Raw genomic sequence first — 20,374 nt, forward strand, 5'->3', positions numbered from 1 at the left:
CACTTTTATACATATTTGCGGTGTGTTGTCACGAAGCGTGATAGTGGGGCCATGTGATCTATTACCGGTTAAATAGTTATCACGAATGACAATACGAAAAACATTTCTAGGTTTTAGTTCAACAACATTTTTACGTGTGTAAACTAAAACCATTTACTATTGGATACTTAATAGTCAAAGCTAAAACTTAAGGTTTTTGTATACTCAACAATTGGGAACTTTTTACATGCTTTTTGCTTTTCTAAAATTTTGTTAAAAGGCTAATGTTGTTATTAATGTATATACTTTTAATTTACAATCGTTGACCAATATTATTTTCCCTCACACGTCGTCTTCGAGAGTGTATTTGGTATGTTAAACGTACAAACTTACAACTATCAAAGAAATTTGTGACTTAAAATCGAAATAGCAACGCATTTTTAAAACGTGTTTACAATAGTTTTTAAAAGTAATATGTTTTATTGTTAAAGAAATCTACCTGGCTGAAGTGAAACCAACACCCCCAGTGCGTCGCTTCAGGGAAAACTTCTTTTACAGCACTTTTAATAGCCTACTTTTCTCGAAGTCGCTGATTATCATCTTGGGTTGCAGTCCTTCACATTCATTTTTAACAAAATTAAACACGTTCTCATACGAAGCGGCTGTTGCTATTCATGAGAGAAAATGCCACTGGCAAGGCCTAAAACATTGAATTTTATGTGAGTAAATAGTACAGGGATTTCAAGGAAAAAAGAGAAAAATTGTGCGGTTAAGCATGAGTTCAAGGTAAAATCTGTAGACAAGTTTTAAAATTAGTAAAAGTGTAGAAAAGTAGTTTAGCTTACTGTAAAATTAGCAAGTTCCAACGTTTCATTGTTTCATATAATATATTTCAGATATACAATACATTAATGGAATAGACATTTATATTAAAAGTTGTTATTCGTATCTTTACAAACAAAATTTCGATTTAGGGCAATATGTACTAGTACAAATTAATTTTCCTCCATACATTACAAAATGTACCATTTCTAACCATTCAACAAAATGACATAGAAATTATAGGAAATGTTCTCTTTATTGAACATTTTTAAATAATACATCATGCAAACCCTTTACATTTCATGCCAAAAAAGGTGGAATCTTCCATGCAATAATTATTGTCCACATGCTCTGTTGAGCTTCACTTTTATAAAATTTAACATGCATATCAAAAATGTAGATCAAAATTGCAGTCCACCTTCAATCCTATGATTCACATGCTGAGTCACTTCTTAACTAGTCAATCAAACTTAACATTAACCTGAATAATGGCACCCTAATATTGAAATTTGAACGCATGGCCCAGGCTTGCTGTACAATGGACGCCACTCCACATTACATCTATCATTGAGCTTCAAAAAATGTTAACAATTCTGGAAGTTAAATTACCCTAATTACAACTACTACAAATAAATAACTAAAAAAGGTACAGCAAGCCACTTAGAAATTAAATAACAATAATAGAACTTTTAAATTTAACAACGCACAGAAATAAATTATGAACTTTTTACACTTCACTACACTTTTTTTCACAAAACACATCACATGTATCACAAAATTAACAATTATTAACAAAAACAACGGGCCATGCGTTCGATACCACTGATGGGGGTTCCCTACCATTGCCGATGGCCTGTGATATGAGTCACGTAGATGTTTCGTGACCACATGATCACATCAGAGACCATCTGGCGTCTAATGGCCTGGGCACAGCGCGAGGAGATGTTCAACAGTTTTAACACTCGCTCGTTCGCCATGTCCCGGGATCCCAAGGAACCCACGATGAACCCAACCAGGGTGACAGAGTATCCCTTGAGGCGAAGTTCATCAGCTAGCTGACGGTATTTCTCAATTTTGAGTCTTCTCGCGTCAGCTAGCGCCCCGTACCTGTTTTCGAACGGGATAGCCACATCCACCAAGTGGATGCGCTTTTCCCGCTCGTTCGTGACGACCAGGTCGGGCCTCAAGGTACTCTCGACACCGGGAACGGTCAGGTCAACCCTGGTGGTTCCGGTCCTTTCCGGGATTGATTCGGCTAAGCGATGGAGTACTGCATCATGGCGCTTTCTCTAGCCCTCACTGGTCGGCTGGCAGTGGTTCAGCACGTGAGGCAGAGTTTCTGCCTGCTCACCACAGCGCCTGCACCTCCTATCGCCTTCGCCCCAACGCCTGCAACCATTACCGTAGGTCTCATGGTAAGACTTAGGCCCGGGACCGATTTACTTTTTCATTTTAATGTCCCTAGAGGCCAAAAACACCATTCGTTCAAATTTTTATATATGTATATATATATATATATATAGATATATATATATATAGTAAAAATCAAAAACATATTTAACAAAGTACCCTTTTAGTAATCATTTTATTTTATTTTACAAATTTTATTTGTCATGAAAAATAAAAAAATAAAATAATTACTAAAAGGGTACTTTGTTAAATATGTTTTTGATTTTTATTATATTATTAGCCCTAAAAATGCAAGAAAATAATATATATATAGTTTTATATATATATATATATATATGTATCCGTGAACACGATAACTTGAGTAATTTTTATCCGATTTTGATGAAATTTGGTTTGAAGGTGTAAGGCGGGATAAACTTGAATGAGTTCGCGATCCAGCATGATCGGTCCATAGGAACAGGGTTTTATGGGGGGTTTTATGGGGTAAAAATTGGGTTTTCTCACTTTTTACCCTCAAAAGACAAAATTTCCCAATTTTTCTCTAAACCTTCTTAAAGAGCTTAAAAAAACAAACAATTCAGTATATCAAAGTGTTTTTGTACGGTTATTGGTTACGGAGAAAACTAAAAAAATTGTAAATTTAAAATTCCCATGTTATTCTTATGGAGAATATTGTAAAATGTTGTAGTTTGCTTGTTTATGGATATATTTTGATCAAACTTGGCAAATTTATTTATTTTATAGTAAGCTATCAATATTTTACTAAAAACACACTACTTTATTAGTTTCCTTGTAGCAGCAAACCTAGGTACTCGTTAAACCTAATGTTATTTAAATAGATCAATTGAAAATCAATTCGGCCAAATGGAAATTCGCTTAGACTGATGAGTATGAATGTAGCTATTGCTGAGACCCATTGCAATACAATCAAATTTTATTTAGCCTATTTTGTTTTTGTTTCAGAGGTTGACACTGAAAATGTACCTACAAAGGTAAAAAAAATTGGCATCATGAACTAATGAAGTACATATCTGCAAAAGAAGCCGGCAAGAGAGAACAAGGGGAAAAAACCCCCCTTTCTCTTGGGAATAGCCCCACCTTCGGTACACAAATTTTCCCAATGGGATAGCAAAAGAGTGGTGAGTTAAAAAACATTTTTTCTGCATGCTGTTTGATGGTTATTGCTTGCACTTTACCTTCTTTAAAGATGGGTAGGCATATAGGAATACACTATTTTAAAAGTAGCCTAGTTATACATAAACACATTAGAACAACCTTTCCCTGTTATCTTGTGACTTTTGTTTAATCCATCCATGCTTGTACTAGAAACATCTCAAACATTTTGGAAACATCTAACAGTAGACATTTTGGCTTTTTTGAGCAAGAGTTTTTAGGATCTGTTATACAGTCAGATAGTCAGATCAGATAGCCTAGTCAATCAGTATAGTTTTAGCTTTGATGGAGATAAAACATTCTGAATGTTGTTCCTTCAAAAGGTTTCTTTTTTCAGTTTACTTTACAAGCCAAGCTGACACACGGTGTCAAAAAGCTTACGTCACCATATACACCAATAGTATTAAAAAGATCAGTCAAAAGGAAACAACTCAGATATATGTAAGTAGGCCTACTATTTATTATTGTTTATTATTCTTACAAATAAGTATGACCTATTCATAATACGTAATTATGATTTTAAAAATCATAATTTTAACCCTCCGAGTGTTAAGCGTCGCACTGTGGTGTTATGCGTCGCTTTTGCGAAAAGGAAGAAAAATAAAAATGGCAAATGCTCCCAAGAAAAAAAAATAATAAAAAATAAAAATAGACAAGCATTTCAAATCAGTAGACAATTGAGCTTCATATCAACCACAAGCCAAAATTATAGCAAAGTTGTTGGGAAATGGGTGGCCAAAAGCTTCCACCCCTATAAGAGGATTGGGTTTAAAGAATTGATGGCAGTTGCCGAACCCAAATACAAGATCCCTTCAAAACCAACTTCTCTAGAAATATAATTCCAGATCTATACAGGGAAAATAAAGAAAGAATTTCCTCTGAAATGAAATGTCATGCCCCAGACCTTCTATCTATGGCCATCGCAACTGGCCTCTGGACGTCAGCATCAAATGACGCTTTTATATCGGTAACGGGCCACTATATTGACAAGGAATTTGATTTGAGATCAGTCTGTTTTGGAAACAGTTATTTCCCTGAAGAACACACTGGGATTAATATTTCGACAAAATTGCTAGACATGATGAAAGAATGAGAATTGTACCTACCATATAAATATTATGCCAATATACTGCATAACAGACAATGCCTCTAAATTTGCTAGTGCATTAACCCTAAACCCGTGGAATCATCTAAGGTGCTTTGCACACACTCTCCAACTTGCTCTGAGTGATGCAAAAAAAACCTGGCATGTTGGCCATGCTTTCAAAGGCCAGAGTGATTGTCGGCCACATCAAGCATAGCTCGGCTGTTCAATGGAGGCTGCACATAATCCAAGAACAGCTGGGCCAGAGCTCTCTTCAGTTGGTTCAAGATTGCAAAACCAGGTGGAACAGTGAGTACAGTATGCTGTCCCACCTTGTTGCCCTGAAGCAAGCAGTCTCTGCTGAACTGTCTACCTCCATCAAACCTCACAATTTGACATCAAGTGAATGGGAGTTGACTGATGGGTATATACATATCCTGAAACCTCTGGACGACGCCACAACATCATTAATAAAGATCCTGAAACCTCTGGACGACGCCACAACAGTGTCATCAATACATATCCTGTATCCTCTGGACGACGCCACAACAGCATTAATAAAGATCCTGAAACCTCTGGACGACGCCACAAAAGCATCAATAAAGATTCTGAAACCTCTGGACGACGCCACAACAGCATTAATATAGATCCTGAAACCTCTGGACGACGCCACAACAGCATCAATAGAGAAAACTGAAACCTCTGGACGACGCCACAAAAGCATCAATAAAGATCCTGAAACCTCTGGACGACGCCACAACAGCATTAATATAGATCCTGAAACCTCTGGACGACGCCACAACAGCATCAATAGAGATCCTGAAACCTCTGGACGACGCCACAAAAGCATCAATAAAGATCCTGAAACCTCTGGACGACGCCACAACAGTGTCATCAAGTTCATTTTTACAAACCTTGTCCACAGTCTTGCCTCTACTGGATGGAATAAAACCCGTCATCAAGAAATTTATTTCATCAGGTAAAAAGGGGCCGTAGTTGGGAAAGTTAGTCAAAATTTAGAAGTTAGTCCCGTAAAAAGTAACTGATAGAAGTTACTAGTTAGTTAGTTTAAAAAGTAACTGATATAAAATAAAGCTAGTTTTTTGGAAGATAGCTGTTTGTTAGACAGTTGTTTTAAGAGATTTTATATATAATGAAATAATGACACATCTTGGTAACTAATTGTGTTTTAAATAAATATTAATTAAACATTGTCACATTTACATTACATTTTACATTCATTACTACAACAAAATTTACTTTAAATGCCTATTAAACTTTAAAAGAAGTTGTGTTTCAAAATTGGTGTCACTGATTCTTCCTTTGGCCTTAGAGTTAAGTTTAAGATTATAATAAATACTTTTGCTAATAAAATTAATAAATGAGATACAAAAAACAGCTGGGGAATTGCCTCAATTGCAAGAAATAAGAAAATAATTTTTTATCAAGACATTCATTCTCATTGCAATAATTGTTGAAATAACTAAATTACAACAAATTTGAATGGAACTTAATATAAAAAGACCATAAACAAATCAATTAACATATCACAAGTTATGTTAGCCTGTGGACTGACTTCAAGACTGCAAGCAAGAAGAAAATAAAATAACATGTTTCCACCATGAAATTTGTATAATTCATTCCCTGTCTCCTAACCTACTACTGTAAGTATAATAACCTCACACTTGCAATAGCATTATTTGTCATATCATCATAAATAAAGAATCTATTATTGGCATCAGTAGGCCTACAGCTTTACATGGGCATTAATTTTATAGGGCCTAAAATAGTAATATGCTAAGGGCTAAGCAACAAGACAAGCGGAGAACTCATTGAAGAAAAGATATTGTGTAAACTAATTTACTATAAAACTCAAAAACAGTAAATAACACACACACACATTGTTTATGGAGAGCCTTTTTGGTAGTCTTTTTCCAAGACTCTTCAATGACATCTACATCACCTTCTGATAACAGAAGCATACCTGGAACATTTGCATAAAGATTTATGATGTTATAGTAGGACCTTGAGTAACACAGACAAATTTTCAGGTCGATATGGATTTCAGCATCAGGTTCACCATGTTGATCCCATCTTCGGGCAGGGCTGGGTCCAGCATCGAATTCTGTAGAATGTTGCGGGGCGTCGCTGCCCGAGTCCCATGGATTGGTCGGTGGCCTACTGCGTAAGTTGTTAATCAACTGCTACTTTACTGAATATTAGGATAGTATTTTTGTTGGTTTATTTAAAAATTCCATGTATTGCGTTACAATGTCATGAGGTAAACTTAAAACTTAACATGGGTCTTGCCATGTCGGTTTAGACATTAAAAACAAACGTATGCCAAACAAGAGAATGTAGGAAATACATTTATGAAAACAAGCCATCTAGACTACGGTGCACTAGGGGTGTACTAGTGACTTTGATTGTTAGAGTATCTTTTGTGTGCATTAAAATTAATGTAAAAATAAGCAGTCAAGTTATTTTTGGACTTGTTCAATAAAATCTCAAATAAATTATTCCAATCTCAATACTAACATTATTGATAAAACGTAATTACTCTTAAGATTGGGCGCTAAACCTTAAAAACAAAATAGGGCAAATGCATATCACAAAATAATACTATTTAAGTGATGAGGAACAGATGGATTTACTAACGGTAACTTCTACAATAACTATTTAGTTAGGTATGAGTAATAATGAAAATACCATAATAAGTTTTTTATACATAGTTTAGCGGTTGTTAAGGTCCGTGTTACATGTAAACGTACACTTTAGTGAATAAAAATATTGTTTCACTCACCCCTAAATGGGTGCTTTAAAATATAAACCAAATTTTCCACATAAAATCAAATTTTGAAATACCCGCCATTTACGCAAGGAATAAAATATCTACCTTGGGTTTGGGTCATTGTATTTCTTTTGTCAACCCCTTAAAAATGAGGGGTCACACAATAGGGGTTGTTATTTAAAAAATAAGTCATCACCACACCCTACCCTGTTATTAACTTTAAAAAATATTTTTCTTTAACAAGCGGGGGACTTTTGTGAACAACCAATTCCACAAATAGAATGTTTCTATCAATTTTTGTATATTAAAAAATAGGTACACATCTATTTTAATATTTCTGAAATTGGTGGTTTCACATAGGCCTGAATAAAATTTTGGAATACCCACCATTTTGGCTAGGGTGAGATATGCACTTCGTGTTGATTTCATTGTGGAATTTACATCCTGTTTTTACAATAGGAATTTACAGACTGCAATACATAGCTTGTTTCAGACACACAAGAAGATCCGGAAACTGTGGTCAACATTCTGAGGCTACACCGAAAAGGTAGAAGCGGCCCAAAACCCGGGCGAGGAAGGAACAACATGCGTTACAGAGGCAGGAGGGGCTCAGGCAATCGGGGGTCGAGGGGACCACCTAGGAGACCCAGACGATCACCATCCATCCCACCAACACCCCCACCACAACTACCTTCACTCCCACCAACACCCCCACCTCAACAACCACCACCACCCCCACCTCAACAACAACCACCACCACACCCACCTCAACAACAACCACCACCACCCCCACCTCAACAACAACTACTTCAACAAACTTCCGCACTAGGCCTACCACAACGACACCCGGTACTACCACAACACTCCTACCCTGTCATATTCCCTCCTCCCAATTATTTTAACCACCAAACCTCACTCCAATACCTCATTTCGCCTCCTACAATTTCCCCATTCTACCATCCACATTTTTTAAGTTTTCAACATTCAAGTTTCCCGTCACCCAATACAACCAAGATCAACAAGCCTGCCACTCCCCCAAGCCCCTCAACAAATCCCTCAACAAATCCCACAACAAATCCCTCAACAAATCCCTCAACAACTCCCACTACGCCACTACATCATTCTCCAGCATCATAACTTCACACATCGAGCCCCTGACGTGATGCCTCGCCAGGGACATCCCCCTCAACCCGCTCAACATAATGAGCCTGTCCCACCAGGAGTGTAGATATATTTTCTGTGTGTTATATTGTATTTTTAGAAATTTATTATATATATTTTTTATTTCCATTTAAAACACTATAAAATCGAAGAAATTATTACTTAAATCCCCTAAAATGTTATAGGTTTAGTTTATTACCCTCATAAATACATGTTTAGCCAAAGTCATGCAACGTTAATTGGTTTAATGTAGCGTCGTCATGCAACCGAAATCAGACGAGCACCTAAATCAACAGAACATAGCTATAGTAAAAATAAATTTATTAAAATAAATTAATTATTATCCATAAAATTAATCATGGAACCGAATGACATTGGGTCTTGTATATTTAGTAACTTGGGTTTTTACAGATTCAAAGTCAGACCACCCCCGCTCAAAAAAATTCAAAGTTCAAAATTCCCCGTTAATTTCAATATGATTCAATATTCAATATTCAATATGACTTATCTAAACTATAAATGAGAAGACGGACATAAGCGCCATGTTTTTAAGTTTATAACAATGTAATTAACATATTTCAAAAGAAAAAAAGAAAATCATGTCAAGGGGATAGGCCAGCAATAGAAGTTTATGGTAGCCTAATTTATCATTTTTTGAGGCACATTTTAAATAATGCATTAAATTGGTAATTACTGATCATTTTATCGAAAAGGTGTTAGATATTGTTTATAAAGAAGTAACTAATAGGCCTATGTACAAACGAAAAAATCTATTTTTTGTATGTTGGGTTCTTATGGAACCGAAGTCACAACAGTTAAAATCGAAGTGACACATCTCGACTACGAATGAGTCTTACAACATAAACGATGTGTTTTCCAGTTCATAACAATGTAATAAACATATTAAAAAAAGGAAATAGTACCAAAAGGATAGGCCAGCAATAGAAATTTATGGCAATTTATTATTTTCTTGATGCAAATTTTAAATAATGCATTAAATTGGTAAATACTGATACTTTTATCGGGGTGGGGACGACGGGGGTAGGTTATTGTAAATATACAATTGGTTAGGATTTTGATCTTTAAATGAGTACAGAATTGTACCTTAACATGTTAACTGTGAATTACATGTAACATATTACAGTTCCGATCAATTATTGTACAATGATAAACCAACTACTTAACCGATGTTGTATCTTTAACCGTTTTCTAAATATCAGCGTTTTACGCATAGCGCAGCCCGCCATGTTTGCCCTCTCCCCCCACCTTATCGACCACTTCTGAAATAGGCGACATACGAAATTTTCATCACCACAGTCCATATTACAATAATCAGCAATAACATTGCATACTACTCTCATGCCTGCTCAAACCCCCTCAGCCCATCTAGTGTCATGTAGCACTGGTTTTTAAAATATAATTTTTACAGATGAATCTTGATTCAGTGAATCGTGCCGCATATAAAATGTACATAGCTAAGGAGGAAGCTAAAACGAGGGGGGAGGCAGCCTCAAGTGTGGCGGCAAGTGTGCCGTGGGCCCAAGTTGGCCTAATTGTATCTATGCTTGGTAAGTTAAATGAAAATAATTAAACCTCCCGACTTATAATGCAAATATTCAGTAATATAACTAAAGGTCTACATTTTGAAGGGTTTGTAAAGCCTGAGGTGGACATTTCGGCCATAGCCAAAATGGCGGTTATTAAAAAATCAAATAAATAACCTCGCCGCCGAAAACCTTCAGACTAGGCGATTTTCCATTTGCCTGATTTGATTTACACTAAAATGTCTACTTAAAAATATAACATTTATTTCCCATTAAAATTGAATTAGTAGAACAAGTACTTAGGTTTGCTGCATCAGGGAGGGTAAAAATGTTTTTTTTTAAATGTAAATAGTTAGTAAGTAAATTTTTACCCCATAAAACCCTGTTCCCATAGTCCGATCATGCTGGTTCGCGAACTCTTTCGAATAAATGAAGGTTTACACGTTTAAACCATATTTCATCAAAATCGGAACATTTTTGCTCGAGTTATCGTCCTAACTCGAGTTATACGCTTATAGGGTGCTTTTTCACATAAATCAAATTTGTTCATATCTACGTCGGATTTGCGACATTGTATTACTTTTGACAAACCCTTGGAAATGAAGGGTCACTCAATAGCGGTTGTTATTAATAAAATAAATCACCCCCATATTCTACTCTGTTTAAAAGGGTTAAATAAAATGTTTATACAAAAAACCATGAACAGAACATTTGTTAAACGCCACAATTCTATCAATTTCGGTTTAAAAATACAGATTTGTTTCAAAACTTAATTTACACACTGCATCAGATTAGATATTGTATAACATTTTATAATTTGTATCTCTAATATTTTAACGTCACTTTTTTACAGAGCAATACGAGTACAAGGAGAGTATGGTGATTACCATACTGAGAAATTTCAGGGCACAAGGGAAGCAGACGAACAGATTCAAACCTTATGAGCAAAGGCGAGGAAGCGGATTTAGGGGAAGAGGGGGCATAGGAAGAGGTGGCATAGGAAGAGGTGGCGGCGTTGATGGAGACAGGAGGAGGGAACAAGACGACAAAGAACAAGAACAAGTGGTGGCCAAAGAAACCCCCGGCGAAAAGGATAAAGAAGCAGGGGAGAAAACACCAATTGAGGAGGGAGAACTTGTAGATGGGAAGGAGGTAAATGATTAAGAATTTACTACTTTCAATGTTAGCCTAATACCGGGTGTCCAAAACCACCCGTACACCCCTTTAAAAACGAAGGAAACCTTTTCTTACAAACAACTAATAACACAGAACTAGATAAATTGGGCACGGTCTACCAAATATGATGATGATTTTTCAAATGATATTTTCAATGGTGATATTTTCAAATTCAAAATCACACCGGAAGTGGCTTTTTCAGACCGGAAGTTGACTTTTTTTTAAATATAAACTACCAATTTTTATTAAAGAATCGGATTCTACGTTAAAAAATACATAGCTTTTATCTAAAACATTTTTTTGAAAAAACTTGTTTTCTACCTCTAATCCCCAAATTAAAGTCAATAATTTTGAGTCATTCGTCCGTCAAAGTTACTCAAAACAATAATAGAGAAAAACAAATAACAAAGATTACATAAAGACATATGAAGAATAGAATCAGCTGTTTATTGTAAACACCTTAGTAATTGAGTAACAGCTGGTCTACACATTGCTTAATTTATTTTTTGTTTAAATCATTTGTTTTTACATTTGTACATTTTAATTTAAAAATAAATGATTTTTTTAATAGAATGATACTAAGCAATGTGTAGACCAGCTGTTACTCAATTAATATAATGTTTACAATGAACAGCTGATTCTATTTATCACAGGTCTTTATGTAATCTTTATTATTTGTTTTTCTCTATTATTGTTTCAAGCAACTTTGACAGATGAATGACCCAAAATTATTGACTTTAATAGGAGAATAGAGGTAGAAAACTAGTTGTTTTCAAAAAATGTTTTATACAAAAGTTATGTATTTTTCAACGTAGAATCCGATTCTGTAATCAAAATTGGTAGCTTACATTTCAAAAAGTCAACTTCCGGTCTGAAAAAGCCACTTCCGGTGTGATTTTGGATTTGAAATTATCACCATTTCGTGGACCGTACCCAATGTAGCTAGTTCTGTATTATTTTTGGTTTCTAAGAAAATGTTTCCATCGTTTTGAAAGGGGTGTACGGGTGGTTTTGGACACCCAGTATAAGTAATAAGTTAGTTTAATTGTTTAAGTGTTGGTAGTTATATTGTTTTGTTAGTAAGAAGTATATTGTTAATTTTTCAAGTTTTTTTAAGTTTCTATTTTATATTTTAGGTTATGTTTTTTTATTATTTCATATAAAAAAAATTTATGGTTTTAATTTAATTTTATTTTATTAAACATATTGTTTTGTTTGTAACTTGTAAATTTAAATTTTTAAATTTTTTTAAGTTTTTATTTTATATTTTAGGTTATAAGTATTTTTATTATTTCATATTTAAAAAAAAAATTATAATTCAAGATAATAACTTTTATTTAACAAATATTGTTTTGAATATTTATGTAATTTTATGTTAATGTTTCCAATAAATTTATAATGTTTTTTATTGCTACAGTTGTATGATTTCAATAACATGTTCATTTTATGTCGAATATTTACTTTTAAACTTTATCAATTTAAACTAATAAGGTTAAATGATTTATCAGTTTGTTTAATCGTAAAATGGTTTTAGTGCATCTCAGGTAAATTGAGACAAGTCTGTGAAATAAATATAAGGTAAATTCCAATCTAGTTGTTATATTCTGGTATTATTAGTATAATAGTGGTACCTGGCGATAATGGTGTTAGGTCACGATACAGCGCCATCAATATTTCGTGGACCGTACCCAATGTAGCTAGTTCTGTATTATTTTTGGTTTCTAAGAAAATGTTTCCATTGTTTTGAAAGGGGTGTACGGGTGGTTTTGGACGCCCAGTATAAGTAATAAGTTAGTTTAATTGTTTAAGTGTTGGTAGTTATATTGTTTTGTTAGTAAGAAGTATATTGTTAATTTTTCAAGTTTTTTTAAGTTTCTATTTTATATTTTAGGTTATGTTTTTTTATTATTTCATATAAAAAATTTTATGGTTTTAATTTAATTTTATTTTATTAAACATATTGTTTTGTTTGTAACTTGTAAATTTAAATTTTTAAATTTTTTTAAGTTTTTATTTTATATTTTAGGTTATAAGTATTTTTATTATTTCATATTTAAAAAAAAAATTATAATTCAAGATAATAACTTTTATTTAACAAATATTGTTTTGAATATTTATGTAATTTTATGTTAATGTTTCCAATAAATTTATAATGTTTTTTATTGCTACAGTTGTATGATTTCAATAACATGTTCATTTTATGTCGAATATTTACTTTTAAACTTTATCAATTTAAACTAATAAGGTTAAATGATTTATCAGTTTGTTTAATCGTAAAATGGTTTTAGTGCATCTCAGGTAAATTGAGACAAGACTGTGAAATAAATATAAGGTAAATTCCAATCTAGTTGTTATATTCTGGTATTATTAGTATAATAGTGGTACCTGGCGATAATGGTGTTAGGTCACGATACAGCGCCATCAATATTTCGTGGACCGTACCCAATGTAGCTAGTTCTGTATTATTTTTGGTTTCTAAGAAAATGTTTCCATTGTTTTGAAAGGGGTGTACGGGTGGTTTTGGACGCCCAGTATAAGTAATAAGTTAGTTTAATTGTTTAAGTGTTGGTAGTTATATTGTTTTGTTAGTAAGAAGTATATTGTTAATTTTTCAAGTTTTTTTAAGTTTCTATTTTATATTTTAGGTTATGTTTTTTTATTATTTCATATAAAAAATTTTATGGTTTTAATTTAATTTTATTTTATTAAACATATTGTTTTGTTTGTAACTTGTAAATTTAAATTTTTAAATTTTTTTAAGTTTTTATTTTATATTTTAGGTTATAAGTATTTTTATTATTTCATATTTAAAAAAAAAATTATAATTCAAGATAATAACTTTTATTTAACAAATATTGTTTTGAATATTTATGTAATTTTATGTTAATGTTTCCAATAAATTTATAATGTTTTTTATTGCTACAGTTGTATGATTTCAATAACATGTTCATTTTATGTCGAATATTTACTTTTAAACTTTATCAATTTAAACTAATAAGGTTAAATGATTTATCAGTTTGTTTAATCGTAAAATGGTTTTAGTGCATCTCAGGTAAATTGAGACAAGACTGTGAAATAAATATAAGGTAAATTCCAATCTAGTTGTTATATTCTGGTATTATTAGTATAATAGTGGTACCTGGCGATAATGGTGTTAGGTCACGATACAGCGCCATCAATATTTCGTGGACCGTACCCAATGTAGCTAGTTCTGTATTATTTTTGGTTTCTAAGAAAATGTTTCCATCGTTTTGAAAGGGGTGTACGGGTGGTTTTGGACGCCCAGTATAAGTAATAAGTTAGTTTAATTGTTTAAGTGTTGGTAGTTATATTGTTTTGTTAGTAAGAAGTATATTGTTAATTTTTCAAGTTTTTTTAAGTTTCTATTTTATATTTTAGGTTATGTTTTTTTATTATTTCATATAAAAAAATTTTATGGTTTTAATTTAATTTTATTTTATTAAACATATTGTTTTGTTTGTAACTTGTAAATTTAAATTTTTAAATTTTTTTAAGTTTTTATTTTATATTTTAGGTTATAAGTATTTTTATTATTTCATATTTAAAAAAAAAATTATAATTCAAGATAATAACTTTTATTTAACAAATATTGTTTTGAATATTTATGTAATTTTATGTTAATGTTTCCAATAAATTTATAATGTTTTTTATTGCTACAGTTGTATGATTTCAATAACATGTTCATTTTATGTCGAATATTTACTTTTAAACTTTATCAATTTAAACTAATAAGGTTAAATGATTTATCAGTTTGTTTAATCGTAAAATGGTTTTAGTGCATCTCAGGTAAATTGAGACAAGTCTGTGAAATAAATATAAGGTAAATTCCAATCTAGTTGTTATATTCTGGTATTATTAGTATAATAGTGGTACCTGGCGATAATGGTGTTAGGTCACGATACAGCGCCATCAATATTTCGTGGACCGTACCCAATGTAGCTAGTTCTGTATTATTTTTGGTTTCTAAGAAAATGTTTCCATTGTTTTGAAAGGGGTGTACGGGTGGTTTTGGACGCCCAGTATAAGTAATAAGTTAGTTTAATTGTTTAAGTGTTGGTAGTTATATTGTTTTGTTAGTAAGAAGTATATTGTTAATTTTTCAAGTTTTTTTAAGTTTCTATTTTATATTTTAGGTTATGTTTTTTTATTATTTCATATAAAAAATTTTATGGTTTTAATTTAATTTTATTTTATTAAACATATTGTTTTGTTTGTAACTTGTAAATTTAAATTTTTAAATTTTTTTAAGTTTTTATTTTATATTTTAGGTTATAAGTATTTTTATTATTTCATATTTAAAAAAAAAATTATAATTCAAGATAATAACTTTTATTTAACAAATATTGTTTTGAATATTTATGTAATTTTATGTTAATGTTTCCAATAAATTTATAATGTTTTTTATTGCTACAGTTGTATGATTTCAATAACATGTTCATTTTATGTCGAATATTTACTTTTAAACTTTATCAATTTAAACTAATAAGGTTAAATGATTTATCAGTTTGTTTAATCGTAAAATGGTTTTAGTGCATCTCAGGTAAATTGAGACAAGACTGTGAAATAAATATAAGGTAAATTCCAATCTAGTTGTTATATTCTGGTATTATTAGTATAATAGTGGTACCTGGCGATAATGGTGTTAGGTCACGATACAGCGCCATCAATATTTCGTGGACCGTACCCAATGTAGCTAGTTCTGTATTATTTTTGGTTTCTAAGAAAATGTTTCCATCGTTTTGAAAGGGGTGTACGGGTGGTTTTGGACGCCCAGTATAAGTAATAAGTTAGTTTAATTGTTTAAGTGTTGGTAGTTATATTGTTTTGTTAGTAAGAAGTATATTGTTAATTTTTCAAGTTTTTTTAAGTTTCTATTTTATATTTTAGGTTATGTTTTTTTATTATTTCATATAAAAAAATTTTATGGTTTTAATTTAATTTTATTTTATTAAACATATTGTTTTGTTTGTAACTTGTAAATTTAAATTTTTAAATTTTTTTAAGTTTTTATTTTATATTTTAGGTTATAAGTATTTTTATTATTTCATATTTAAAAAAAAAAATTATAATTCAAGATAATAACTTTTATTTAACAAATATTGTTTTGAATATTTATGTAATTTTATGTTAATGTTTCCAATAAATTTATAATGTTTTTTATTGCTACAGTTGTATGATTTCAATAACATGTTCATTTTATGTCGAATATTTACTTTTAAACTTTATCAATTTAAACTAATAAGGTTAAATGATTTATCAGTTTGTTTAATCGTAAAATGGTTTTAGTGCATCTCAGGTAAATTGAGACAAGTCTGTGAAATAAATATAAGGTAAATTCCAATCTAGTTGTTATATTCTGGTATTATTAGTATAATAGTGGTACCTGGCGATAATGGTGTTAGGTCACGATACAGCGCCATCAATAGATTTCTGCACCAACTATTCTATTTTGCGACAAGCAGTGATGTGATATTCAGAAACGCATTTTTATTTAGTGGGAACATTATTTTTGATATCAATTACATTAATCGTTTTGCTTTAATTTGCATAAAATAAGGTAATAGTGTTATTCGAGTAAAAAATAGGTGGAGAATAAATAAGTTATAAAAAAATTCCGGCCTTTTAAGTCCAGATTCCATTTTCAGTTGTTTTATGTCGAAACCGCTGTTGAAAAACAAAATTTCTAACAAATGGTAAATAACACCTGGAGAGACCTTGGATTAGAACATTAATATTAAATGTCATCAAAAAGAACCATAGGTTTAGTCTGTAGCTCTGTACATTCACACATACACATGCACACCCGCACAGTTATTACTTCGAAAACCAAAACTGAAATATCCAATCGAAATGTGAAGTAGGAAATTTTTACGAGTATGACATGACCTGCAATATCAATAACTGTCGAGTCCAGCCAAGAGGACCCTCTAACAACTTGTAGTCGTCAATATACACATACCACCTGTTGTGTGATGTCGATTCCGAGAAACACACAAGGTAATCTAGTGTTTTTAGCTCTGTGTAGTAGTCGGGGTCGTTTATAAATCCATTTGACAAAATAAGTTTACTTATCTTTTTTATGCCTTCACGATCCATTGAAAATGATCGTTGAGCATGGTCTTGGATATACTTGGACTCAAAGTAGGTTACAAGAGCCTTTTTGGTAGTCTTTTTCCAAGACTTTTCAATGACATCTACATCACCATCTGATAACAGAAGCATGCCTGGAGCATTTGCATGACAGATTTATGATGTTATAGTAGGACCTTGAGTGACACAGACACATTTTCAGATTGATATGGATTTCAGCATCAGGTTGACCATGTTGATCCCATCTTCGGGCAGGGGTGGGTCCAGCATCGAATTCTGTAGAATGATGCGGGGCGTCGCTGCCCGAGTCCCATGGATTGGTCGGTGGCCTACTGCGTAAGTTATTAATCAACTGCTACTTTACTGAATTTTGTTGGTTTATTTCAAAATTCCATGTATTGCGTTACAATGTCATAAGGTAAACTTAAAACTTAACATGGGTCTTGCCATGTCGGTTTAGACATTAAAAAACAAACGTACGCCAAACAAGAGAAAGTAGGAAATACATGTATGAACACAAGCCAGCTAGACTACGGTGCACTAGGGGTGTACTTTGATTGTTAGAGTATCTTTTGTGAGCATTAAAATTAATGTAAAAATAAGCAGTCAAGTTATTTTTGGACTTGTTCAATAAAATCTCAAATAAATTATTCCAATCTCAATACTAACATTATTGATAAAACGTAATTACTCTTAAGATTGGGCGCTAAACCTTAAAAACAAGATAGGGCACATGCATATCACAAAATAATACTAATTAAGTGATGAGGAACAGATGCATTTACTAACAGTAACTTCTACAATAACTATTTGGTTAGGTATGAGTAATAATGAAAATACCATAATAAGTTTTTTATACATTGTTTAGCGGTTGTTAAGGTCCGTGTTACATGTAAACGTACATTTTAGTGAATTTCCTATACAGTGTGTAAATAAGTAACAAAACAAACTGTATTTTTAACCAAAATAGATAGATACATTCTGTTTGTGATATTGATTGTTAAGAAAGGTTTTACAATTCTTTACATAAAAATATTGTTTCACTCACTTCTAAATGGGTGCTTTGGAATATAAACCATATAGACCACAATAGAGGTTGTTATTTTAAAAATAAGTCATCACCACGCCCTACCCTGTTATTAACTTTAAAAAATATTTTTCTTTAACAAGCGCGGGACTTTTGTGAACAACCAATTCCACAAATAGAATGTTTCTATCAATTTTTGTATATTAAAAAATAGGTACACATCTATTTTAATATTTCTGAAATTGGTGGTTTCACATAGGCCTGAATCAAATTTTGGAATACCCACCATTTTGGCTAGGGGGAGATATGCACTTCGTGTTGATTTCATTGTGGAATTTACATCCTGTTTTTACAATAGGAATTTACAGACTGCAATACATAGCTTGTTTCAGACACACAAGAAGATCCGGAAACTGTGGTCAACATTCTGAGGCTACACCGAAAAGGTAGAAGCGGCCCAAGACCCGGGCGAGGAAGGAACAACATGCGTTACAGAGGCAGGAGGGGCTCAGGCAATCGGGGGTCGAGGGGACCACCTAGGAGACCCAGACGATCACCATCCATCCCACCAACACCCCCACCACAACTACCTTCACTCCCACCAACACCCCCACCTCAACAACCACCACCATCCCCACCTCAACAACAACCACCACCACACCCACCTCAACAACAACCACCACCACCCCCAACTCAACAACAACTACTTCAACAAACTTCCGCACTAGGCCTATTACAACGACACCCGGTACTACCACAACACTCCTACCCTGGCATATTCCCTCCTCCCAATTATTTTAACCACCAAACCTCACTCCAATACCTCATTTCGCCTCCTACAATTTCCCCATTCTACCATCCACATTTTTTAAGTTTTCAACATTCAAGTTTCCCGTCACCCAATACAACCAAGATCAACCCTCAACAAATCCCTCAACAAATCCCACAACAAATCCCTCAACAAATCCCTCAACAACTCCCACTACGCCACTACATCATTCTCCAGCATCAGAACTTCACCCATCGAGCCCCTGACGTGATGCCTCGCCAGGGACATCCCCCTCAACCCGCTCAACATAATGAGCCTGTCCCACCAGGAGTGTAGATATATTTTCTGTGTGTTATATTGTATTTTTAGAAATTTATTATATATATTTTTTATTTCCATTTAAAACACTATAAAATCGAAGAAATTATTACTTACACCCCCTAAAATGTTATAGGTTTAGTTTATTACCCACAAAAATACATGTTTAGCGAAAGTCATGCGACATTAATTGGTTTAATGTAGCGTCGTCATGCAACCGAAGTCAGATGAGCACCTAAATCAACAGAACATAGCTATAGTAAAAATAAATTTATTAAAATAAATTAATTATTATCCATAAAATTAATCATGGAACCGAATGACATTGGATTCTTGTATATTTAGTAACTTGGGTTTTTACGGATTCAAAGTCAGACCACCCCCGCTCAAAAAAATTCAAAGTTCAAAATTCCCCGTTAATTTCAATATGATTCAATATTCAATATGACTTATCTCAACTATAAATGAGTAGACGTTCATAAGCGCCATGTTTTTAAGTTTATAACATTGTAATTAACATATTTCAAAAGAAAAAAAGAAAATCGTGTCAAGGGGATAGGCCAGCAATAGAAGTTTATGGTGGCCCAATTTATTATTTTTTGAGGCACATTTTAAATAATGCATTAAATTGGTAATTACTGATAATTTTATCGAAAAGGTGTTAGATATTGTTTATGAAGAAGTAACTAATATGTACAAACGAAAAAATCGATTTTTAGTAAGTTGGGTTCTTATGGAACCGAGGTCACACCAGTTAAAATCAAAGTGACATATCTCAACTATAAATGAGTCTTAGAACATAAACGACTTGTTTTCTAGTTCATAACAATGTAATAAACATATTTCAAAAGAAAAAAATGAAATTGTACCAAAGGGGTAGGCCAGCAATAGAAATTTATGGTAATTTAATATTTTCTTGAGGCAAAATTTAAATAATGCATTAAATTGATAATTACCAAAGTCAACACGTGGTGTTTTGCCAACGGCTGCTAATGCGCTATTTATTGCT

The 20,374-nt window shown here is 32.6% G+C and overlaps 1 protein-coding gene across 1 annotated transcript; it reads left to right on the plus strand.

Annotated features, from left to right (window-relative positions):
• Positions 1–9,885: 9,885 nt before the first annotated feature.
• On the plus strand, positions 9,886–19,383 carry LOC128984740 (histone-lysine N-methyltransferase SETD1A-like). The gene is made up of 4 exons (XM_054404080.1): positions 9,886–9,988; positions 10,818–11,116; positions 17,454–17,571; positions 18,671–19,383. The coding sequence occupies exons 1-4, from the start codon at positions 9,886–9,888 to the stop codon at positions 19,381–19,383; spliced, it is 1,233 nt and encodes a 410-aa protein (XP_054260055.1).
• The last annotated feature ends 991 nt before the right edge of the window (positions 19,384–20,374 follow it).

This window comes from Macrosteles quadrilineatus, unplaced genomic scaffold (assembly GCF_028750875.1).
Source record: "Macrosteles quadrilineatus isolate MER2022 unplaced genomic scaffold, UCM_ALF_1.0 Scaffold_2__2_contigs__length_208266976, whole genome shotgun sequence".
Lineage (NCBI taxonomy): Eukaryota > Metazoa > Arthropoda > Insecta > Hemiptera > Cicadellidae > Macrosteles > Macrosteles quadrilineatus.